A 26,687-nucleotide genomic window follows, 5' to 3' on the forward strand; every position below is an offset into this window, starting at 1 on the left:
CTACCAGAGACATATACACAGAGAGATAAGTAACATCGCTATTTCCCCGTACACGTAGTGGCTCCCTTTATTCGTGACCACTCAAGCATATCCCTTATCGAGAGCATCCTGTCTCCTATCAAACACACGCGAGCACAGGTAAATCGGGCTTTGCGCATGTGTGTATCGATGTATTGGAACTTATTCGACATGTTCTGGTTAGTCCGCCATTACGTCAGACCAAAACATCGTCAATTTTAAACGCACACAAAAAGCAAATCGTTTTATTTAGGCCACTACAATAGTTACCACATTAACCAAAAACTATCCTACTTATGGGATATAGTCTTGTTGATCATGCACATTGTTGTCATTTATCCGTATTTTCGAAAATCCATTGGATCCTATTCGACATGTCCAAGTTTGTAATTAGCCGCGGTCTCACTAGTTACCGACAAGAGCCGACAAGAGCCGACAAGAAACTAGATTTACCGACAAGAGCCGACAAGAAGTTAGAATTACCGACAAGAAGCCGACAAGAAAGAAAATGAGAGATAAAATAGTTTTTATTTATTAAAACAATCTATGATTTGTTGATTTTTTTTATTTAGGAATATTTTGTGGTCTGAAATAATGGTTGTGACAGGTTATATTGAGCCGACAAGAAGAATAGATCTACCGACAAGAGGCTTGAATCACCGACAAGAAAGAAAATAAAAGATAAAACACATTTTATTTATCAAAACTATGTTTGATTTGCCTCCAATGTTCTAAATCACACTGCAAAGATTCCTAAGTCAACGGATGCTAGTCTCACAATCCCACAAACTCAATCTTTGGCACGTAAACCTGGGCAAAGAAAACGCACAATAAATGCAAAAACTCTATCGCTTAAAAAAATAAAACTTCAGTGAGTCTGGTGGGACCGTCAGTGGTGGAATATTTAACTGTTGAGACCAAAAACATTCACCAACAGAATATGTTTAACTTCGAATGCAAAACAAATACATGAAAACAAAAACAACTAAGAAATAAAGAATAATATATACATACTTTGTCTCTTATCGTCATCTTGTCGGTAATTCCAGCCTCTTGTCGGTAGATCTATTTTTCTTGTTGGCTCAATATTACCTGTTGCCAACATTGCATTAGACAACAAAACAATCCAAAATAAAAATATAAACAAATAAAACATTGTGATAATAAATAAATTAAAAAGCAACTATTTTGTATTTCATTTTCTTTCCTATCGGCTTCTTGTCGGTAATTCCAACCTCTTGTCGGTAAATCAGTTTTTCTTTTCGGCTCAATTACCTGTCGCCAACATTAGATTACATTAGACCACAAAACAATCCAAATAGATAATAAATAACTAATAAATAACCAAATCAAACATAGAATTGGTAAATAAAATGCGTTTTATATCTTTTATTTTCTTTCTTGTCGGTAATTCCATCCTCTTGTCGGTAGATCTATTTTTCTTGTCGGCTCAATTTTCCCTGTCACCACCATTGTATCAGACACCACAAAACAATCAAAAATAGAAAAGAAAGAGAGAGAAAAAAAAAAAAAAAAAAGCATATCAAACATTGTATTAATAAATAAATTAAAAAAGCAACTATTTTGTATTTCATTTTCTATCTTATCGGCTTCTTGTCGTTAATTCAAGCCTCTTGTCGGTAGATCTATTCTTCTTGTCGGCTCAATATTACCTGTCACAACCATTATTTCAGACCACAAAATATTCCTAAATAAAAAAATCAACAAATCTTACATTGTATTAGTAAATAAAAACTATTTTATCTCTCATTTTCTTTCTTGTCGGCTTCTTGTCGGTAATTCTAACTTCTTGTCGGCTCTTGTCGGTAAATCTAGTTTCTTGTCGGCTCTTGTCGGCTCTTGTCGGCTCTTGTCGGTAACTAGTGAGACCCATTAGCCGCCATTACGTCAGACCAAAACATCGTCAATTTTAAACCCACACAAAAAGCACATTGTTTTATCTAGGCCACTACAAAAGTTTCCACATTAACCAAAAACTATCATACTTATGGGATATATAGTCTTATTGATCATGCACATTGTTGCCATTTATCCGTATTTTCTAAAATCCATTGGGTCTTATCGACGTGTCCAAGTTTTGTAATTAAGCAGCCATTACGTCTGACCAAAACATCGTCAATTTTAAACGCACACAAAAAGCACATTGTTTTATCTAGGCCACTACAAAAGTTACCACATTAACCAAAAACTATCATACTTATGGAATGTGGTCTTGATTATCATGCACATTGTTGTCATTTATCCGTATTCTCGAAGACCCCATAGGGACTTTTCAAAAATTGGAGATTCCCACCGATCTTTCCTGCGTTGTGCTTGAATTTCATACTCAAAATACAAACACTTGGACAGCAAATTGTGATATATTTCATATTGATGACACTTCTGCACTTTGATATTAATAAAATTAGAGCACATAATTGGATCTTGGTGATGATTTCAAATAGAAATTATCGATAATTATGTGTCTGGTTTTCAAGTTTTCTCCAATATGGCGACTAGTGAAGACTGAACCGAGCGACCGCAAAGGATTGTGGGAAGGTCAGGGGCCACTATATAAACACAAGGGCAAATAGAGAGCTGCCAATCTCTGTATATATGTCTCTGATGCTACACTTGTATGTATATCCTCATGAAGGCCATTTTTTACAACTGATTCTGTCGATCAGTCTGTCTGTTCAACATCAGGTTGGAGTCCTTGTCTAGTCCTTTATATAACAATTTTTTTTAAAAATTGGGAGTTTTATATACCACTATATCACGGAAACAATAGCTGTCTCAAAGCGGTTCAAAATTATCATCCTTGGTTATTGGGCCTTTAACACCCAGCCAATGTCTTCTGAACTCCCTTGGGAGCATAAAGCTGGAGCTGCCATCTTGGCACCAACAGCTTACACATGATATTTCTTGCCCTGCCAGATATTCATTTACAGCCGAGTTGACTAGAATACAGCAGAGTAAGGTACAATTTGTATCTTGTTCAGGGATACAACACAGCTGCCTTACCCTTCGGTGACATAGCCCTGCATCCTACCATTAGACCATCGTGCCTGCAACTTTTCATTGTTGCTATCTTGTTCCAAATCAGACTTGAGAATAGTATTATCATTTGATGTGACGACATAAAAAAGAATGGGAAGGGTATAGTGAGGACAAGTATGGAGCAGTATAGGAAAGGAGAAAGAAAGGAGGAATGACTGTAGAGAGGGAGGAATGTAGGGAAGGAAGAGTGTAGAGAGAGAGGTACGTAGGAAGGGAGAAGTGTAGGGAAGGAGGAATGTAGGTAGGGAGGTATGTAGGGAAGGAGGAGTGTAGTGAGGGAAGAATGTAGGGAGGGAGGAGTGAAGGAAAAGATGAGTGTTGGGAGGGAGGAAGGAATAGAGGGAAGGATGGTTGTAGGGAGGGATATAGTGCTTTTTATCCTAAATTTTATATATTTGTCCTTAATATTAGTTTACTGTATACAGTATTTGTCCTAAATATTACTAACTGTATACGATATTTGACTAAATAAGTGCACCTGCCCCTACAACTGCATCCCCAGGAAAAGGTGATGGGTGCACTAATTGGAACATAAAAGTTCTGTATCTCACTGATCTGCCAATGTAATCTTACCTACTATAATAGGTAAGTCATTTCTAAACCAAAGACTGGGTTGCTATCACAAACAAAGGTATGTAAATAAAGAGAAAAAAAAAGTTCCATCAGCATTTCCCATTGAAAATTTCCCCTGTATGGTATGTTACTTAAATAGACCTTCATAAATTGGTTGCTACATCTCCAATTTTTTTTATGTATGAATCAATTGTAATTTTGATATTTTCTCACACAGGTACTGGTAGAGGTTTGATGACGCGCCATTCCATCAGTGCGGGCAGTACGTTAGTGTCTATACCACATCATCTCCTCATTACTCCTCACACTGTGTTAACAAGTGTCGGACAACACTTTACAAAGTAAGCACATTTTACTGTACATGATCCCAGGAATATTTCAGCAAAAAATAATTTTCAACTTTCCCTGACATCTATTTTAGCTTGAAAGTATATATTGAGCAACTGGTTTTGCAAAATTTGCAGTTTATGAAGAAAAATGTATTTTTATTCAGATCTCTTGAAAGTGATCATTGGATTTCCAGGAAATGAGAAGTACTGACTTTTGTTAAGTTTTGAAAAATTCTATTTTTCATATTTTTAGATTTTTCATTGTAAGTTAAGAGTGGTGAAACAGATATTATATTCCTCAAAATCTACATTAAAACATTGTTATATCATAGTTCAAGTCATCATAGTTCAAGTCAACAGATCATATCAATATATTATTCATTTCACCATCTTATCATTGACAAGTTATCATTTATTACTCTTATAACAAGCACTAAAACAATCTTATACGGGACTGTTCCAAAGACCGGGATATCGCGACCTGAGTGTAAGAGTTTAGAGGCTTGCCAAGGAACAGACCCATGTTTGCTTATTTTTCTCAATCTGATTCTTCCATCTAAATTCAAAATCCATTCTCTATTCACAATGATTGTATGAAGCCTATGGAACACAAAAACATTCCAAGGACGTCATATTGGTAATTCATTATTATGACATCATGGTGTGTTTGATGTCTTTCTTTAACCCATGTCAAATTAATAGAATCTTTACCCTCTTGGGGTTGAGACGGGGATTTCAACCCAAGGGGTTAGGGTCCAAGTTACCAGACAGGAGGTTTGCTGAGTGTTTGACAGCTTATAAGACTTTTACCTCGAGGGTTGAAATCCCTTTGCCTCTCTCCTAAGACTCTTACCCTGAGGGTTGAAATCCCTTTGCCTCTCTCCTAAGACTCTGACCCTGAGGGTTAAGATCCCTTTGCCTCTCTCCTAAGACTCTTACCCTGAGGGTTAAGACCCCTTTGCCTCTCTCCTAAGACTCTTACCCTGAGGGTTGAGATCCCTTTGCCTCTCTCCTAAGACTCTTACCCCGAGGGTTAAGATCCCTTTGCCTCTCTCCTAAGACTCTTACCCTGAGGGTTGAGATCCCTTTACCTCTCTCCTAAGACTCTTACCCTGAGGGTTGAAATCCCTTTGCCTCTCTCCTAAGACTCTTACCCTGAGGGTTGAGATCCCTTTGCCTCTCTCCTAAGACTCTTACCCTGAGGGTTAAGATCCCTTTGCCTCTCTCCTAAGACTCTTACCCTGAGGGTTGAGATCCCTTTGCCTCTCTCCTAAGACTCTTACCCTGAGGGTTAAGATCCCTTTGCCTCTCTCCTAAGACTCTTACCCTGAGGGTTAAGATCCCTTTGCCTCTCTCCTAAGACTCTTACCCCGAGGGTTGAGATCCCTTTGTCTCTCTCCTAAGACTCTTACCCTGAGGGTTAAGATCCCTTTGCCTCTCTCCTAAGACTCTTACCCCGAGGGTTGAGATCCCTTTGCCTCTCTCCTAAGACTCTTACCCTGAGGGTTGAGATCCCTTTGCCTCTCTCCTAAGATTCTTACCCCGAGGGTTGAAATCCCTTTGCCTCTCTCCTAAGACTCTTACCCTGCGGGTTAAGATCCCTTTGCCTCTCTCCTAAGACTCTTACCCTGAGGGTTGAGATCCCTTTGCATCTCTCCTAAGATTCTTACCCCGAGGGTTGAGATCCCTTTGTCTCTCTCCTAAGACTCTTACCCTGAGGGTTAAGATCCCTTTGCCTCTCTCCTAAGACTCTTACCCCGAGGGTTGAGATCCCTTTGCCTCTCTCCTAAGACTCTTACCCTGAGGGTTAAGATCCCTTTGCCTCTCTCCTAAGACTCTTACCCCGAGGGTTGAAATCCCTTTGCCTCTCTCCTAAGACTCTTACCCTGAGGGTTAAGATCCCTTTGCCTCTCTCCTAAGACTTTTACCCCGAGGGTTAAGATCCCTTTGCCTCTCTCCTAAGACTCTTACCCTGAGGGTTGAGATCCCTTTGCCTCTCTCCTAAGATTCTTACCCTGAGGGTTGAGATCCCTTTGCCTCTCTCCTAAGACTCTTACCCTGAGGGTTAAGATCCCTTTGCCTCTCTCCTAAGACTCTTACCCTGAGGGTTGAGATCCCTTTGCCTCTCTCCTAAGACTCTTACCCTGAGGGTTGAGATCCCTTTGCCTCTCTCCTAAGACTCTTACCCTGAGGGTTGAGATCCCTTTGCATCTCTCCTAAGATTCTTACCCCGAGGGTTGAGATCCCTTTGTCTCTCTCCTAAGACTCTTACCCTGAGGGTTAAGATCCCTTTGCCTCTCTCCTAAGACTCTTACCCCGAGGGTTGAGATCCCTTTGCCTCTCTCCTAAGACTCTTACCCTGAGGGTTAAGATCCCTTTGCCTCTCTCCTAAGACTCTTACCCCGAGGGTTGAGATCCCTTTGCCTCTCTCCTAAGACTCTTACCCTGAGGGTTAAGATCCCTTTGCCTCTCTCCTAAGACTTTTACCCCGAGGGTTAAGATCCCTTTGCCTCTCTCCTAAGACTCTTACCCTGAGGGTTGAGATCCCTTTGCCTCTCTCCTAAGATTCTTACCCTGAGGGTTGAGATCCCTTTGCCTCTCTCCTAAGACTCTTACCCTGAGGGTTAAGATCCCTTTGCCTCTCTCCTAAGACTCTTACCCTGAGGGTTGAGATCCCTTTGCCTCTCTCCTAAGACTCTTACCCTGAGGGTTGAGATCCCTTTGCCTCTCTCCTAAGACTCTTACCCCGAGGGTTGAAATCCCTTTGTCTCTCTCCTAAGACTTTTACCCCGAGGTTTGAGATCCCTTTGTCTCTCTCCTAAGACTTTTACCCCGAGGGTTAAGATCCCTTTGTCTCTCTCTTAAGATTCTTACCCTGAGGGTTGAGATCCCTTTGCCTCTCTCCTAAGACTTTTACCCTGAGGGTTGAAATCCCTTTGTTTCTCTCCTAAGATTCTTACCCTGAGGGTTGAGATCCCTTTGCCTCTCTCCTAAGACTCTTACCCTGAGGTTTGAGATCCCTTTGTCTCTCTCCTAAGACTCTTACCCTGAGGGTTGAGATCCCTTTGCATCTCTCCTAAGATTCTTACCCCGAGGGTTGAGATCCCTTTGCCTCTCTCCTAAGACTCTTACCCTGAGGGTTGAGATCCCTTTGCCTCTCTCCTAAGACTCTTACCCCGAGGGTTGAGATCCCTTTGCCTCTCTCCTAAGACTCTTACCCTGAGGGTTAAGATCCCTTTGCCTCTCTCCTAAGACTCTTACCCTGCGGGTTAAGATCCCTTTGTCTCTCTCCTAAGACTCTTACCCCGAGGGTTAAGATCCCTTTGTCTCTCTCCTAAGACTCTTACCCTGAGGGTTGAGATCCCTTTGCCTCTCTCCTAAGACTCTTACCCCGAGGGTTGAGATCCCTTTGCCTCTCTCCTAAGACTCTTACCCTGAGGGTTAAGATCCCTTTGCCTCTCTCCTAAGACTCTTACCCCGAGGGTTGAGATCCCTTTGCCTCTCTCCTAAGACTCTTACCCTGAGGGTTGAGATCCCTTTGCCTCTCTCCTAAGACTCTTACCCTGCGGGTTAAGATCCCTTTGTCTCTCTCCTAAGACTTTTACCCCGAGGGTTAAGATCCCTTTGTCTCTCTCCTAAGACTCTTACCCCGAGGGTTAAGATCCCTTTGCCTCTCTCCTAAGATTCTTACCCTGAGGGTTGAGATCCCTTTGTCTCTCTCCTAAGACTCTTACCCTGAGGGTTAAGATCCCTTTGCCTCTCTCCTAAGATTCTTACCCCGAGGGTTAAGATCCCTTTGTCTCTCTCCTAAGACTCTGACCCCGAGGGTTAAGATCCCTTTGCCTCTCTCCTAAGACTCTTACCCTGAGGTTTGAGATCCCTTTGCCTCTCTCCTAAGACTCTTACCCTGAGGGTTGAGATCCCTTTGCCTCTCTCCTAAGACTCTTACCCCGAGGGTTAAGATCCCTTTGCCTCTCTCCTAAGACTCTTACCCTAAGGGTTGAGATCCCTTTACCTCTCTCCTAAGACTCTTACCCTGAGGGTTGAAATCCCTTTGCCTCTCTCCTAAGACTCTTACCCTGAGGGTTGAGATCCCTTTGCCTCTCTCCTAAGACTCTTACCCTGAGGGTTAAGATCCCTTTGCCTCTCTCCTAAGACTCTTACCCTGAGGGTTGAGATCCCTTTGCCTCTCTCCTAAGACTCTTACCCTGAGGGTTAAGATCCCTTTGCCTCTCTCCTAAGACTCTTACCCTGAGGGTTAAGATCCCTTTGCCTCTCTCCTAAGACTCTTACCCCGAGGGTTAAGATCCCTTTGTCTCTCTCCTAAGACTCTTACCCTGAGGGTTAAGATCCCTTTGCCTCTCTCCTAAGACTCTTACCCCGAGGGTTGAGATCCCTTTGCCTCTCTCCTAAGACTCTTACCCTGAGGGTTGAGATCCCTTTGCCTCTCTCCTAAGATTCTTACCCCGAGGGTTGAAATCCCTTTGCCTCTCTCCTAAGACTCTTACCCTGCGGGTTAAGATCCCTTTGCCTCTCTCCTAAGACTCTTACCCTGAGGGTTGAGATCCCTTTGCATCTCTCCTAAGATTCTTACCCCGAGGGTTGAGATCCCTTTGTCTCTCTCCTAAGACTCTTACCCTGAGGGTTAAGATCCCTTTGCCTCTCTCCTAAGACTCTTACCCCGAGGGTTGAGATCCCTTTGCCTCTCTCCTAAGACTCTTACCCTGAGGGTTAAGATCCCTTTGCCTCTCTCCTAAGACTCTTACCCCGAGGGTTGAAATCCCTTTGCCTCTCTCCTAAGACTCTTACCCTGAGGGTTAAGATCCCTTTGCCTCTCTCCTAAGACTTTACCCCGAGGGTTAAGATCCCTTTGCCTCTCTCCTAAGACTCTTACCCTGAGGGTTGAGATCCCTTTGCCTCTCTCCTAAGATTCTTACCCTGAGGGTTGAGATCCCTTTGCCTCTCTCCTAAGACTCTTACCCTGAGGGTTAAGATCCCTTTGCCTCTCTCCTAAGACTCTTACCCTGAGGGTTGAGATCCCTTTGCCTCTCTCCTAAGACTCTTACCCTGAGGGTTGAGATCCCTTTGCCTCTCTCCTAAGACTCTTACCCTGAGGGTTGAGATCCCTTTGCATCTCTCCTAAGATTCTTACCCCGAGGGTTGAGATCCCTTTGTCTCTCTCCTAAGACTCTTACCCTGAGGGTTAAGATCCCTTTGCCTCTCTCCTAAGACTCTTACCCCGAGGGTTGAGATCCCTTTGCCTCTCTCCTAAGACTCTTACCCTGAGGGTTAAGATCCCTTTGCCTCTCTCCTAAGACTCTTACCCCGAGGGTTGAAATCCCTTTGCCTCTCTCCTAAGACTCTTACCCTGAGGGTTAAGATCCCTTTGCCTCTCTCCTAAGACTCTTACCCCGAGGGTTAAGATCCCTTTGCCTCTCTCCTAAGACTCTTACCCTGAGGGTTGAGATCCCTTTGCCTCTCTCCTAAGATTCTTACCCTGAGGGTTGAGATCCCTTTGCCTCTCTCCTAAGACTCTTACCCTGAGGGTTAAGATCCCTTTGCCTCTCTCCTAAGACTCTTACCCTGAGGGTTGAGATCCCTTTGCCTCTCTCCTAAGACTCTTACCCTGAGGGTTGAGATCCCTTTGCCTCTCTCCTAAGACTCTTACCCCGAGGGTTGAAATCCCTTTGTCTCTCTCCTAAGACTTTTACCCCGAGGTTTGAGATCCCTTTGTCTCTCTCCTAAGACTCTTACCCCGAGGGTTGAAATCCCTTTGCCTCTCTCCTAAGACTCTTACCCCGAGGGTTGAAATCCCTTTGTCTCTCTCCTAAGACTCTTACCCTGAGGGTTGAGATCCCTTTGCCTCTCTCCTAAGACTCTTACCCCGAGGGTTGAAATCCCTTTGCCTCTCTCCTAAGACTCTTACCCCGAGGGTTGAAATCCCTTTGTCTCTCTCCTAAGACTCTTACCCCGAGGTTTGAGATCCCTTTGTCTCTCTCCTAAGACTTTTACCCCGAGGGTTAAGATCCCTTTGTCTCTCTCTTAAGATTCTTACCCTGAGGGTTGAGATCCCTTTGCCTCTCTCCTAAGACTTTTACCCTGAGGGTTGAAATCCCTTTGTTTCTCTCCTAAGATTCTTACCCTGAGGGTTGAGATCCCTTTGCCTCTCTCCTAAGACTCTTACCCTGAGGTTTGAGATCCCTTTGTCTCTCTCCTAAGACTCTTACCCTGAGGGTTGAGATCCCTTTGCATCTCTCCTAAGACTCTTACCCTGAGGGTTGAGATCCCTTTGCCTCTCTCCTAAGACTCTTACCCTGAGGGTTGAGATCCCTTTGCCTCTCTCCTAAGACTCTTACCCCGAGGGTTGAGATCCCTTTGCCTCTCTCCTAAGACTCTTACCCTGAGGGTTAAGATCCCTTTGCCTCTCTCCTAAGACTCTTACCCTGCGGGTTAAGATCCCTTTGTCTCTCTCCTAAGACTCTTACCCCGAGGGTTAAGATCCCTTTGTCTCTCTCCTAAGACTCTTACCCTGAGGGTTGAGATCCCTTTGCCTCTCTCCTAAGACTCTTACCCCGAGGGTTGAGATCCCTTTGCCTCTCTCCTAAGACTCTTACCCTGAGGGTTAAGATCCCTTTGCCTCTCTCCTAAGACTCTTACCCCGAGGGTTGAGATCCCTTTGCCTCTCTCCTAAGACTCTTACCCTGAGGGTTGAGATCCCTTTGCCTCTCTCCTAAGACTCTTACCCTGCGGGTTAAGATCCCTTTGTCTCTCTCCTAAGACTTTTACCCCGAGGGTTAAGATCCCTTTGTCTCTCTCCTAAGACTCTTACCCCGAGGGTTAAGATCCCTTTGCCTCTCTCCTAAGATTCTTACCCTGAGGGTTGAGATCCCTTTGTCTCTCTCCTAAGACTCTTACCCTGAGGGTTGAGATCCCTTTGCCTCTCTCCTAAGATTCTTACCCTGAGGGTTGAGATCCCTTTGTCTCTCTCCTAAGACTCTTACCCTGAGGGTTAAGATCCCTTTGCCTCTCTCCTAAGACTCTTACCCTGAGGGTTAAGATCCCTTTGTCTCTCTCCTAAGACTTCTTACCCCGAGGGTTAAGATCCCTTTGTCTCTCTCTTAAGATTCTTACCCTGTGGGTTAAGATCCCTTTGCCTCTCTCCTAAGAGGGTGAATCATTATTACTATTTGCCCCTATACATATACTTTATTGACACTACATCAATGCAGGAAAATCTTGATATGACGTGATTGAATTGTTGCCATGACGTCATACAAAGAGCATGTGTAGCTTTTCTCAACCAGAATCTCGTACTGGTAAAATTATGGATATCCCTGTCCAGGGTGAATATATGATGCTATGAAAATATTATGTTGAATAAAACCAGGATCAGCTGGTGATGCATGTGAGAAAAATGCATCATAAATCACTTTCTAATTCCTGTACTATAAAGTAACTCCCTTTTACATTAGTACTATTTGAAAATTGACAAAAGCATTTCATTTTAATAAATAATTTACCTCATTCTGTCATCATTATCTTAATATCTACTGCTTTGTTCCTGTAAAATCAAACCAATTAATTAGTTTATTTCATATTTTCTGTTTTTGTTTCAGATGGGACAAACAGTTATCTTCCCAACAGGCCATGTCCATTTTTCTCTTAGCAGAAAGACAAAAGCAAGAGTCATCATTTTGGTTTCCATACATCAATGTTTTACCGAAGAAATACACCACACCTGCCTTTTTTTCGGAGACTGAACTGAATCTCCTTCCCCAAACTGTACTGTCAAAAGCCTTAACAGAGATCTCAAAAGTGCACACAGCCTTTAAGTTGGCTACAGACTTTATCACATGCTGCTGGCCGGAGTTAGCGCCAGTTTTAACATATTCTGACTTTATATGGTCGTGGTACTCTGTCAATACCAGATCTGTGTACTATAAACATGACTTATGTGACCAGTTCCTGGCAGACCACAACTATATAGCTCTGGCACCATTTCTAGACCTGCTCAACCATTCATATGATGCTAATGTAAGAATTTATATTCTTCTAAACTGTAAGATTATCATGTAGCGAACATATTCTGAACTGTAAGTTTATCATGTAGCGAACATGTTCTGAACTGTAAGATTATCATGCAGCGAACATATTCTCCTGAATGGTAAGATTATCATGTAGCGAACATTTTCTTCTGAACTGTAAGATTATCATGTAACAAACATATTTTTCTGAACTGTAAAATGATCATGTAGCAGAACTAGAGAAAAACACCATTGTTGTATTTTGTTTTATTTTAAGTAAAGCAAACACCAAGATCTGTGGTGTATGCATGTACTGTGAAGAAGTCAGTGCCATACATACAAACCCTCCCTATGAGGGAGACTTTAAAATTTTGATGCTACATTTAGACAATTATCTGTTAAACTTACATTTAGACGATTATCTATTAAACATACATTTAGACAATTATCTGTTTAACTTACATTTTGACAATTATCTGTTAAACTTCTTCAATATTAATCATTTTTAAAATCAATTAAGTCAATTAAAAACAGATTAAAATATGTAGTTTGAAGGTATTAGATTATCAAAACTTGGTCTATCAAAGTATTTTTAACTCACCTAGTCCAAGGGACCAAGGTGAGTTTATTCCATAATGTGATGTCCATACGTCAACAATTCCTTCTAACAACTTCTTAACCAATGATTGGAATTTAACTTAATTTGAATGCAGCCATTCTTAGGTGGTGGGGATTTAAAATTGTACAGATGGTGGGGCTGACCCCCCAGGGTGCTGAGGGGCTAGGCCCAAAAGGGGCAATTAGGCTTTATTGCTATGAATGACTTCTTCTCTAGGGCTGTGTACTGATATCATTCCTATTTGACTGAAAGCATCCCTAAGTGGCGGTGATTCAAATTATGCAAGTGGTTGGGCTGACCCATCAGGGGCCTGAGGGCTGAGGCCCAATAGGGAAAATATAGCAAAGTCTTGAAATGCCGTTTGGTAGTCCTGTAGGAATGGAAGGATTTGATCCATATTTGGTCTGAAGCATGCTCTGGTCAAGATTAACCTATTTGCATAAATGGTGAGACTGGAACGCCAGGGGTCTGAAGGGTGGGGCTCAATAGGGGAAATATTTCTAATTCTTCAAAATCCTTCTTCTGTTTCAATGGCAGGATTCTGTTTAAATTCAGTCTGAATCCTTCTTGGTTAAGGGAAATAAATTTTGTATAAGGAGAGGTAATTTGGCCCAATAGCGAAAATTAGCTTTTTCTTTAAAATCTTTCTTTTGTAGGAATGACAGGATTTTGTCTTAATTTAAAGCCTCCATATCGGAGAAACTGGTGCCCTTTTAGCAATCACTCTGTCTGTTTGTCCACAAACTTAGTTCCCAGCTGTTAACTTTATTATTTATTGAGAGATTTACATGAAATTTGGTCAAGATGTTCTATTCACAAAAAATACATAATAATGAGGTCAGAAATTACGGTCGAAGTCATTAGGCCAAAAGGCCAAAAGGCCAAGGTCAAATTTTGTATCTTTTCTTTAATGAATATTTTGTTGGTTGGAATCAAACAAGGAGTCAACTGACCAAAGATCAAGGTCACTGGGTCAAAAGCCAAGATAATTTGGGTCTCGCTGTAAGTGTTTTGCCATAATCACTGAAATATCCAGATGAGTGACACTGGCTCTCTGGGCCTCTTTTTCAATTGTTACGTTGTTCTTGTGTAATGTTGTTCTTTTTGTGTGTAATAATATCTTAAATGTTGCAATGTAGTTTGTTTGATTTTCAGATAACTGCATCATTCAATGTAAAGAGTAACTGTTATGAGATCCAGACTGAAGACACCTACAGGAAGTACGATGAAGTGTTTATATCATATGGTAACCATGACAACACACACCTGTTAGTGGAGTATGGCTTTGTTCTGCCCAACAACCCTAATGATGTTGTGGAATTTTCGTTTGGTAAGTGTTTAACAAATACCTTTGATTAATGAAATTATTGGGATTATTTTATCACAATTTCATTAATTTTTCTTTTTCTTTTTCTTTTTAATAGTAAGAGTAATGCAGTGTATCCCACTTAGTATGATATCGAATGTTATAACATCCAGCTGAGGCCAAATAAAGATATACAAATGTACATGTATATGCGTTTAGGGTTACAAGTTGAGAATTCGGTAGGGCCGGTAGGTAGGAAAGGTATTTTATTTTATCTTTTTATTTTGCTTATTTTTGTGATATATTATTTGGAATTAGTCAATTAGAACTCATATATTTTTAGCAAAATCAGATGGTAATCACATCATTAAGAGCTATTTTTTTAATTAATCACATCATTGAGAGGTAATTTTTTAAACCCTCCTTTGGGCTTTTCTTAAATTGTAAAACATCTATCCCAACCTAGGAGGCTAGGACCCCCGGTTTTGTTACTGATAGTGGTACCATCCATACAATTGAATTCATTATTTACCTTACCATGAATAGATGGGGAATTCCTGGGTTTGGGTAGAAGTTTGCTTGATTACAGGTAGCTCTAATAGTTTTAATTTCGACCCGAAAGTATTCAGTAAAAAAAAAAAAAAAAAAAAAAATTACTTTGAGTAAGCGGTCAAAATGTAGGGTCAGTCGGGAACACTAAACAAACATATATATAGTGGAACTTGGTTAAGTTAAATTAAGTGAGTTGTCATTTTTGGTGCAAAGTTTGGTCAATATTTGTCAACATTATATGATTATTATAACTCCGCTCTGTCACTCATCGGTTTAGTGTTATGACTGGTCAATACATGTATGTACATGTATATATGTAATATTTTCTTCTGTCTTTCGTAGTAAGGTGTAGTTTTGCCAATAGACAGTCAAGATAGAGTTTCTTTCACTTAGTCACTTCAATAACGGTATGATGTTCATGTCATGTTTGCAAAAGGAATCCCTGAATCAATCCCTGGGGTCTTTTCACACCCCTAGGGAGTCTGGACTTTGTTTCTGGGTCATGTATTTAAAGCAGTTGAAATCCCCATTCCATAACCATTTATTGTTTGACATCAACAAATAAAAATATTAACAAATTGAACATGAACACTATTTTGATGTTTGGTCAAATCCAACCAGGTGAGCGATACAGTCCTTTATATATTCATTTATAATGTTACAGTATATTTGTTTTTCATCCCTTTCTACACTTAGTCTTATGGCACAATGGGCCCAAATTCCGGTTCAAGAGGCATAAAATTGCATGCTCGATTATCATAATGTAGATGTATATAATATTATAATAAGAGAAATTCCCACCACACCACAGACTAAAGTGAAAGTTTTACCACAATACAGACTGAAGGGGAATTCTTACCACATCAAAGACTAAAGTGAAATTCTTTACCACAATACAGACTAAAGGGAAATTCTTTACCACAATACAGACTACAGGGAAATTCTTTACCACAATACAGACTAAAGGGAAATTCTTACCACACCACAGACTAAAGGGAAATTCTTTACCACACCACAGACTAAAGTGAAATTCTTACCACACCACAGACTAAAGGGAAATTCTTAACCACACCACAGACTAAAGGGAAATTCTTTACCACAATACAGACTACAGGGAAATTTTTTTACCACACCACAGACTAAATGGAAATTCTTACCACACCACAGACTAAAGTGAAATTCTTACCACACCACAGACTAAATAGATAGAGGATATCTAACAGTGTTTTCAGTAATACCAAATATAATTCACGAGTGGGGCTAATATTTTGATATTTTTCACGAGTGCGCAGCATGAGTGAAAATATCTAAATATTAGCCACACGAATGAAATATATTTGGTATTACTGAAGATACTGTTAGATATTCTGTGTATTACATTTTTTATCAACGAAAAACCAACCCCGTATGCTAACTAGGCCTACAGCGATAATTTGTAAACAAAAAATGTAGTTCCCCCTGGCCAGGTGCTGAGATATATGTCGGGCTTTCTGATTGGTCAATTATTTTGTTATTTTCTAATCATTAATTTGATTGGTCAAATCAGCAAAAGTGATATTTTTCACTAGTGATAAATATGATATTTTTTACTAGTGAAAAATATCACTTTTATAGAATGAATATTTTTGATATTTCACTGGTAAAAATGTAATAAAAATTCTTACCACACCACAGACTAAATGGAAATTCTTTACCACACCACAGACTAAATGGAAATTCTTACCACACCACAGACTGAAGGGAAATTCTTACCACACCACAGACTAAAGGGAAATTCTTACCACACAACAGACTGAAGGGAAATTCTTATCACACCACATACCCTGGTCCTGCCTAGGAATCATCAATACCCTGGTCCTGCCTAGGAATCATCAATACCCTGGTCCTGCCTAGGAATCATTGATACCCTGGTCCTGCCTAGGAATCATTGATACCCTGGTCCTGCCTAGGAATCATCAATACCCTGGTCCTGCCTAGGAATCATTAATACCCTGGTCCTGCCTAGGAATCATTGATACCCTGGTACCGTCTAGGAATCATCAATACCCTGGTCCCGTCTAGGAATCATCAATACCCTGGTCCCGCCTAGGAATTATCGATACCCTGGTCCCGCCTAGGAATCATCAATACCCTGGTCCCGCCTAGGAATCATTGATACCCTGGTCCCGCCTAGGAATCATCAATACCCTGGTCCTGCCTAGCAATCATCAATACCCTGGTCCTGCCTAGGAATCATCAATACCCTGGTCCTGCCTAGGAATCATCAATACCCTGGTCCCGCCTAGGAATCATCAATACCCTGGTCCTGCCTAGGAATCATCGATACCCTGGTCCCGCCTAGGAATCATTGATACCCTGGTCCCGCCTAGGAATCATTGATACCCTGGTCCTGCCTTGGGATCATCAATACCCTGGTCCCGCCTAGGAATCATCGATACCCTGGTCCCGCCTAGGAATCATCGATACCCTGGTCCCGCCTAGGAATCATTGATACCCTGGTCCTGCCTTGGGATCATCAATACCCTGGTCCCGCCTAGGAATCATCAATACTCTGGTCCTGCCTAGGAATCATCAATACCCTGGTCCTGCCTAGGAATCATTGATACCCTGGTCCCGCCTAGGAATCATCAATACCCTGGTCCTGCCTAGGAATCATAGATACCCTGGTCCTGCCTAGGAATCATAGATATCCTGGTCCTGCCTTGGAATCATTGATACCCTGGTCCCGCCTAGGAATCATTGATACCCTGGTCCTGCCTAGGAATCATTGATACCCTGGTCCTGCCTAGGAATAATCGATACCTGGTCCTGCCTAGGAATCATCAATACCCTGGTCCCGCCTAGGAATCATTGATACCCTGGTCCCGCCTAGGAATCATCGATACCTGGTCCCGCCTAGCAATCATTGATACCCTGGTCCCGCCTAGGAATCATCAATACCCTGGTCCTGCCTAGGAATCATCGATACCCTGGTCCCGCCTAGGAATCATCGATACCCTGGTTCCGCCTAGGAATCATCAATACCCTGGTCCTGCCTAGGAATCATAGATATCCTGGTCCTGCCTTGGAATCATTGATACCCTGGTCCCGCCTAGGAATCATTGATACCCTGGTCCTGCCTAGGAATCATTGATACCCTGGTCCTGCCTAGGAATAATCGATACCTGGTCCTGCCTAGGAATCATTAATACCCTGGTCCCGCCTAGGAATCATTGATACCCTGGTCCCGCCTAGGAATCATCGATACCTGGTCCCGCCTAGCAATCATTGATACCCTGGTCCCGCCTAGGAATCATCAATACCCTGGTCCTGCCTAGGAATCATCGATACCCTGGTCCCGCCTAGGAATCATCGATACCCTGGTTCCGCCTAGGAATCATCAATACCCTGGTCCTGCCTTGGAATTATTGATACTCTGGTCCTGCCTAGGAATCATTGATACCCTGGTCCTGCCTAGGAATCATTGATACCCTGGTCCCGCCTAGGAATCATTGATACCCTGGTCCTGCCTAGGAATCATCAATACCCTGGTCCTGCCTAGGAATCATTGATACCCTGGTCCTGCCTAGGAATCATCAATACCCTGGTCCTGCCTAGGAATCATTGATACCCTGGTCCCGCCTAGGAATCATCGATACCCTGGTCCCGCCTAGGAATCATTGATATCCTGGTCCCGCCTAGGAATCATTGATACCCTGGTCCCTGGTCAGTCAGTTGTTGGGTATAACACTAACATTGGTCACCATTAAGTTTGAATTTTTTTTTTCAGATTCTTTATTAGATATCGCCTTAAGAATGAAGCTTAAACATCTGAAAGAGAAAAGATCTGTTTTACTTACCGGTCAATTTGATAGGTAAGTAGATGTTTGTATGAGATTGTTTGGGTAATTTGATAGGTAAATTTATAGAATTGTTTGGGTTATTTGATCAGTAGATAAATATATAAACAGGTATCAGTTATTTCACAGAGTGTTACATTAGAACAGGTACCAGTTATATCACACAGTGGTACCTAATTAGAACAGGTACCAGTTATATCACACAGTGGTACCTTAGAACAGGTACCAGTTATATCACACAGTGGTACCTTAGAACAGGTATCAGTAATATCACACAGTGGTACCTAATTAGGACAGATATCAGTTATATCACACAGTGGTACCTTAGAACAGGTACCAGTTATATCACACAGTGGTACCTTAGAACATGGTATCAGTTATATCACACAGTGGTACCTAATTAGGACAGATATCAGTTATATCACACAGTGGTACCTTAGAACAGGTACCAGTTATATCACACAGTGGTACCTTAGAACAGGTACCAGTTATATCACACAGTGGTACCTTAGAACAAGTATCAGTTATATCACACAGTGGTACCTTAGAACAAGTATCAGTTATATCACACAGTGGTACCTTAGAACAAGTATCAGTTATATCACACAGTGGTACCTTAGAACAAGTATCAGTTATATCACACAGTGGTACCTAATTAGAACAGGTATCAGTTATATCACACAGTGGTACCTAATTAGAACAGGTACCAGTTATATCACACAGTGCTACCTTAGAACAGGTACCAGTTATATCACACAGTGGTACCTTAGAACAGGTATCAGTTATATCACACAGTGGTACCTAATTAGAACAGGTACCAGTTATATCACACAGTGGTACCTTAGAACAGGTACCAGTTATATCACACAGTGGTACCTAATTAGAACAGGTATCAGTTATATCACACAGTGGTACCTAATTAGAACAGGTATCAGTTATATCACACAGTGGTACCTAATTAGAACAGGTACCAGTTATATCACACAGTGGTACCTAATTAGGACAGATATCAGTTATATCACACAGTGGTACCTAATTAGGACAGATATCAGTTATATCACACAGTGGTACCTAATTAGAACAGGTATCAGTTATATCACACAGTGCTACCTAATTAGAACAGGTACCAGTTATATCACACAGTGGTACCTTAGAACAGGTATCAGTTATATCACACAGTGGTACCTAATTAGAACAGGTACCAGTTATATCACACAGTGGTACCTTAGAACAGGTACCAGTTATATCACACAGTGGTACCTAATTAGAACAGGTATCAGTTATATCACACAGTGGTACCTAATTAGAACAGGTATCAGTTATATCACACAGTGGTACCTAATTAGAACAGGTATCAGTTATATCACACAGCGGTACCTTAGAACAGGTATCAGTTATATCACACAGTGCTACCTTAGAACAGGTATCAGTTATATCACACAGTGGTACCTTAGAACATGGTATCAGTTATATCACACAGTGGTACCTTAGAACAGGTACCAGTTATATCACACAGCGGTACCTTAGAACAGGTATCAGTTATATCACACAGTGCTACCTTAGAACAGGTATCAGTTATATCACACAGTGGTACCTTAGAACAGGTATCAGTTATATCACACAGTGGTACCTAATTAGAACAGGTACCAGTTATATCACACAGTGGTACCTAATTAGAACAGGTATCAGTTATATCACACAGTGGTACCTTAGAACAGGTACCAGTTATATCACACAGTGGTACCTTAACACTTCTGTAGGGTGATCCAGTAGGAAGGCATTCCACCATATTTAGGTCACCTGAGGTCACCTTTTGTCTGTTGTCGTCCGTCATGTATCGTCTGTTATGCGTCGTGAATAATTTACATTTTCAACTTCTTCTCAGTTACCAACAGCCCCAGAGACCTGATATTAGGTCTGGAGCATGCTGGGATGAAGGGCTACCAAGTTGTTCAACTGGATGACCTTGGCCTTCATTCAAGGTCACAGGGGTCAAGTATGCTAAAATCTTTAAATGACTACCTCTTGATAACCAAGAGGCCCAGAGACCTGATATTGGATTTGTAGCATTCATAGGTAAATAAAAGGCCATAAAGGTTGTTCAAATGATAGACATTGACCTTCATTAAAGGTCACAGGAGTCAAATATGCTAAAATCTTTAAACGTCTTCTACTTGATAGCCTAAAGGCCCAGAGACTCAATATTAGGTTTGTAGCATGCTGGGATTAAGGGCTACAAAGTTTGTTCAAATTGATGACCTTGATCCTTATTCAAGGTCACACGGTTTAGATAAGCCAAAATCTTTAAATGACTTCTTCTTGATAACCAAGATTCCCAGAGACCTGATATTGGGTTTGTAGCATTCATAGGTAAAGGGCTATAATGATCGTTCAAATGAATGACCTAAACCTTTATTCAAGGTCCCCAGGGGTCAAATATTCTAAAATTTATCAAAATTCAGGTGACCGCTAAGGCCCATGTGCCTCTCGTTCATTATATTATCATTTCCTAAAGATCATATGATCAACCACTCAACCATTCTTCAGCATATTCACCTGTTAAACAGCTGGTTAGATATAATAATATAATTAATGTTCCCACATTCAGACATACATCCTGGCCTTTTCATATGTAAGACCCCAGGGTGCACACTCAATCTGTGTCTATTTTATCAGTTGAAGTTTTGTTTTTATTTTCCTTTTTGTCTGTAGTAACTGTTTACCCATGTATATACAACTCATTATGGTTGTTATGTTTACAGATTTCATTTATTACTGACTTAATATGCAACACAATGATATTGTTATAAAAGGAGATATTTACCCAGGTATCAGGCTAATGTCAAAATGTAGATATACTTATTTATAAGCAGAAAGGTCACCACAGGAAAAACAGTGTGTTACATGACGTGCCATGTTGAATGTTATGTATAAACAAAAAAAAACAAAAAAAACATGGCTGTCACTATTCTATGAGTAAATAATGGTCAAAATAGTCATGTTTATATTACCACTACAACTATGTATGTCCAGGGTGGAGGTATACTGTTATTTAACCTGTGTTTCCTCCTAGCGACACCAAACAGTGTTGGAGGATTCCACATTTTCATATGATAGTGTGCTCTGGTCCAACACAAGACATGGTGTCAGGGCCCAAGTGTGCTCTGGTCCAACACAAGACATGGTGTCAGGGCCCAAGGAAAACTCTGGCTAGCTGGGTGTAAGTTCATCCATCATATGTCCAGGGTAGGGGGTATGCTGGTATTAGATTGGTGGCCCATCCATCATATGTCCAGGTCGGGGGTATGCTGGTATTAGGTTGGTGGCCCATCCATCATATGTCCAGGTCTGGGGTATGCTGGTATTAGGTTGGTGGCCCATCCATCATATGTCCAGGTTGGGGGTATGCTGGTATTAGGTTGGTGGCCCATCCATCATATGTCCAGGTCGGGGGTATGCTGGTATTAGGTTGGTGGCCCATCCATCATATGTCCAGGTCGGGGGTATGCTGGTATTAGGTTGGTGGCCCATCCATCATATGTCCAGGTTGGGGGTATGCTGGTATAAGGTTGGTGGCTCATCCATCATATGTCCAGGTTGGGGTATGCTGGTATTAGGTTGGTGGCTCATCCATCGTATGTCCAGGTCGGGGGTATGCTGGTATTAGGTTGGTGGCCCATCCATCATATGTCCAGGTTGGGGTATGCTGGTATTAGGTTGGTGGCTCATCCATCATATGTCCAGGGTAGGGGGTATGCTGGTATTAGGTTGGTGGCTCATCCATCATATGTCCAGGTCGGGGGTATGCTGGTATTAGGTTGGTGGCTCATCCATCATATGTCCAGGGTAGGGGGTATGCTGGTATTAGGTTGGTGGCCCATCCATCATATGTCCAGGGTAGGAGGTATGCTGGTATTAGGTTGGTGGCTCATCCATCATATGTCCAGGTTGGGGGTATGCTGGTATTAGGCTGGTGGCTCATCCATCATATGTCCAGGTTGGGGTATGCTGGTATTAGGTTGGTGGCTCATCCATCGTATGTCCAGGTCGGGGGTATGCTGGTATTAGGTTGGTGGCCCATCCATCATATGTCCAGGTCGGGGGTATGCTGGTATTAGGTTGGTGGCCCATCCATCAATGTCCAGGTTGGGGGTATGCTGGTATTAGGTTGGTGGCCCATCCATCATATGTCCAGGTCGGGGGTATGCTGGTATTAGGTTGGTGGCTCATCCATCATATGTCCAGGTTGGGGTATGCTGGTATTAGGTTGGTGGCTCATCCATCGTATGTCCAGGTCGGGGGTATGCTGGTATTAGGTTGGTGGCCCATCCATGATATGTCCAGGTCGGGGGTATGCTGGTATTAGGTTGGTGGCTCATCCATCATATGTCCAGGTTGGGGGTATGCTGGTATTAAATTGGTGGCTCATCCATCATATGTCCAGGTCGGGGGTATGCTGGTATTAGGTTGGTGGCTCATCCATCATATGTCCAGGTTGGGGGTATGCTGGTATTAGGTTGGTGGCCCATCCATCATATGTCCAGGTCGGGGGTATGCTGGTATTAGGTTATCAATCATATGTCCAGGTTGGGGGTATGCTGGTATTAGGTTGGTGGCCCATCCATCATATGTCCAGGTTGGGGGTATGCTGGTATTAGGTTGGTGGCCCATCCATCATATGTCCAGGTTGGGGGTATGCTGGTATTAGGTTGGTGGCTCATCCATCATATGTCAATGGTAGGGGGTATGCTGGTATTAGATTGGTGGCCAATCCATCATATGTCCAGGTCGGGGGTATGCTGGTATTAGGTTGGTGGCTCATCCATCATATGTCCAGGTTGGGGGTATGCTGGTATTAGGTTGGTGGCTCATCCATCATATGTCCAGGTTGGGGTATGCTGGTATTAGGTTGGTGGCTCATCCATCGTATGTCCAGGTCGGGGGTATGCTGGTATTAGGTTGGTGGCCCATCCATCATATGTCCAGGGTAGGAGGTATGCTGGTATTAGGTTGGTGGCTCATCCATCATATGTCCAGGTTGGGGGTATGCTGGTATTAAATTGGTGGCCCATCCATCATATGTCCAGGTCGGGGCTATGCTGGTATTAGGTTGGTGGCCCATCCATCATATGTCCAGGTCGGGGTATGCTGGTACATGTATTAGGTTGGTGGCCCATCCATCATATGTCCAGGTCGGGGGTATGCTGGTATTAGGTTGGTGGCTCATCCATCATATGTCCAGGTCGGGGGTACGGTATGCTGGTATTAGGTTGGTGGCCCTTCCATCATATGTCCAGGTCGGGGGTATGCTGGTATTAGGTTGGTGGCCCATCCATCAATGTCCAGGTTGGGGGTATGCTGGTATTAGGTTGGTGGCCCATCCATCATATGTCCAGGTCGGGGGTATGCTGGTATTAGGTTGGTGGCTCATCCATCATATGTCCAGGTTGGGGTATGCTGGTATTAGGTTGGTGGCTCATCCATCGTATGTCCAGGTCGGGGGTATGCTGGTATTAGGTTGGTGGCCCATCCATGATATGTCCAGGTCGGGGGTATGCTGGTATTAGGTTGGTGGCTCATCCATCATATGTCCAGGTTGGGGGTATGCTGGTATTAAATTGGTGGCTCATCCATCATATGTCCAGGTCGGGGGTATGCTGGTATTAGGTTGGTGGCTCATCCATCATATGTCCAGGTTGGGGGTATGCTGGTATTAGGTTGGTGGCCCATCCATCATATGTCCAGGTCGGGGGTATGCTGGTATTAGGTTATCAATCATATGTCCAGGTCTGGGGTATGCTGGTATTAGGTTGGTGGCCCATCCATCATATGTCCAGGTTGGGGGTATGCTGGTATTAGGTTGGTGGCCCATCCATCATATGTCCAGGTTGGGGGTATGCTGGTATTAGGTTGGTGGCCCATCCATCATATGTCAATGGTAGGGGGTATGCTGGTATTAGATTGGTGGCCAATCCATCATATGTCCAGGTCGGGGGTATGCTGGTATTAGGTTGGTGGCTCATCCATCATATGTCCAGGTTGGGGGTATGCTGGTATTAGGTTGGTGGCTCATCCATCATATGTCCAGGTTGGGGTATGCTGGTATTAGGTTGGTGGCTCATCCATCGTATGTCCAGGTCGGGGGTATGCTGGTATTAGGTTGGTGGCCCATCCATCATATGTCCAGGGTAGGAGGTATGCTGGTATTAGGTTGGTGGCTCATCCATCATATGTCCAGGTTGGGGGTATGCTGGTATTAAATTGGTGGCCCATCCATCATATGTCCAGGTCGGGGCTATGCTGGTATTAGGTTGGTGGCCCATCCATCATATGTCCAGGTCGGGGTATGCTGGTACATGTATTAGGTTGGTGGCCCATCCATCATATGTCCAGGTCGGGGGTATGCTGGTATTAGGTTGGTGGCTCATCCATCATATGTCCAGGTCGGGGGTACGGTATGCTGGTATTAGGTTGGTGGCCCTTCCATCATATGTCCAGGTTGGGGGTATGCTGGTATTAGGTTGGTGGCTCATCCATCATATGTCCAGGTCGGGGGTACGGTATGCTGGTATTAGGTTGGTGGCCCTTCCATCATATGTCCAGGTCGGGGGTATGCTGGTATTAGGTTGGTGGCCCATCCATCATATGTCCAGGTCGGGGGTACGGTATGCTGGTATTAGGTTGGTGGCCCTTCCATCATATGTCCAGGTCGGGGGTATGCTGGTATTAGGTTGGTGGCTCATCCATCATATGTCCAGGTCGGGGGTACGGTATGCTGGTATTAGGTTGGTGGCCCTTCCATCATATGTCCAGGTCGGGGGTATGCTGGTATTAGGTTGGTGGCCCATCCATCATATGTCCAGGTCGGGGGTATGCTGGTATTAGGTTGGTGGCTCATCCATCATATGTCCAGGTCGGGGGTATGCTGGTATTGTAACCCTATGCTGATATCTGATACTAATTAATGTGACTTATATATATTTATTGATATACCTGATTGCATTGTACTGTTTATAGATGTTTTATGATAGGTTTTGGCTTAGATACATTTTAGGTTTCATTGGGTAATGATTTATATGTTACAGAGTCATATTAAGTCTTTAGAGTACAGCGCTGTGTAGTTTGACAATGTTTATTTTATAGTTTATAATATATATTTCAAATGCTTCACGGTGATTATGTAATCTGTATTTATGTTGCGGAGTATAGATACATTACAGGAATATATAGGGTATTGTTCTATGTGGGGGTGATCAGGTTTTTCGGTCAGGAAGGTTATTTAATGTGTGGTGATAAAACTTTTTTCTATATTAGTCATGGTAGTTTTCCATCATAAACTGTGACATAGATATAACCTTTATACTGACAAATGTTTACGTGACTGTAGAACTTTTATTTTGGTTACACACTTTTGGTGCCAGAATGTCTGTAGATAAATCTAAAATTGGAAATATTTTGACAGCCCTGATCAAGTTGAGTTAGCTATCAAATCTGACAGTCATGAAGGCATTATCTATAAATATGGACCACAAGAACAACTGGCAGTGGGGACAGAGATAGGGTACCACTGAGGACAATAGTCGGTATAGGGTACCACTGAGGACAATAGTCGGTATAGGGTACCACTGAGGACAATAGTCGGTATAGGGTACCACTGAGGACAATAGTCGGTGTAGGGTACCACTGAGGACAATAGTCGGTATAGGGTACCACTGAGGACAATAGTCGGTATAGGGTACCACTGAGGACAACAGTCGGTATAGGGTACCACTGAGGACAACAGTCGGTATAGGGTACCACTGAGGACAATAGTCGGTGTAGGGTACCACTGAGGACAACAGTCGGTATAGGGTACCACTGAGGACAATAGTCGGTGTAGGGTACCACTGAGGACAATAGTCGGTATAGGGTACCACTGAGGACAATAGTCGGTGTAGGGTACCACTGAGGACAACAGTCGGTATAGGGTACCACTGAGGACAACAGTCGGTATAGGGTACCACTGAGGACAATAGTCGGTGTAGGGTACCACTCAGGACAATAGTCGGTATAGGGTACCACTCAGGACAACAGTCGGTATAGGGTACCACTCAGGACAACAGTCGGTATAGGGTACCACTGAGGACAATAGTCGGTGTAGGGTACCACTGAGGACAACAGTCGGTATAGGGTACCACTCAGGACAACAGTCGGTATAGGGTACCACTCAGGACAATAGTCGGTGTAGGGTACCACTCAGGACAACAGTCGGTATAGGGTACCACTCAGGACAATAGTCGGTATAGGGTACCACTGAGAACAATAGTCAGTATAGGGTACCACTGAGGACAATAGTCGGTATAGGGTACCACTAAGGACAATAGTCGG

The 26,687-nt window shown here is 42.8% G+C and overlaps 1 protein-coding gene across 1 annotated transcript in view; it reads left to right on the forward strand.

Annotated features, from left to right (window-relative positions):
- Positions 1 to 26,687, forward strand: part of LOC117328069 (SET domain-containing protein 4-like) — a 44,311-nt gene that overhangs the window by 408 nt on the left and 17,216 nt on the right. The window contains exons 2-5 of the mRNA XM_033885407.1: positions 3,869 to 3,992; positions 11,597 to 12,014; positions 13,779 to 13,953; positions 18,251 to 18,335. Of these exons, the coding sequence (XP_033741298.1) occupies positions 3,869 to 3,992; positions 11,597 to 12,014; positions 13,779 to 13,953; positions 18,251 to 18,335 (802 nt within the window). The remainder of the gene's footprint in view (positions 1 to 3,868; positions 3,993 to 11,596; positions 12,015 to 13,778; positions 13,954 to 18,250; positions 18,336 to 26,687) is intronic.

The sequence above is a fragment of the Pecten maximus genome, chromosome 5 (assembly GCF_902652985.1).
Source record: "Pecten maximus chromosome 5, xPecMax1.1, whole genome shotgun sequence".
Taxonomy (NCBI): Eukaryota; Metazoa; Mollusca; class Bivalvia; order Pectinida; family Pectinidae; genus Pecten; species Pecten maximus.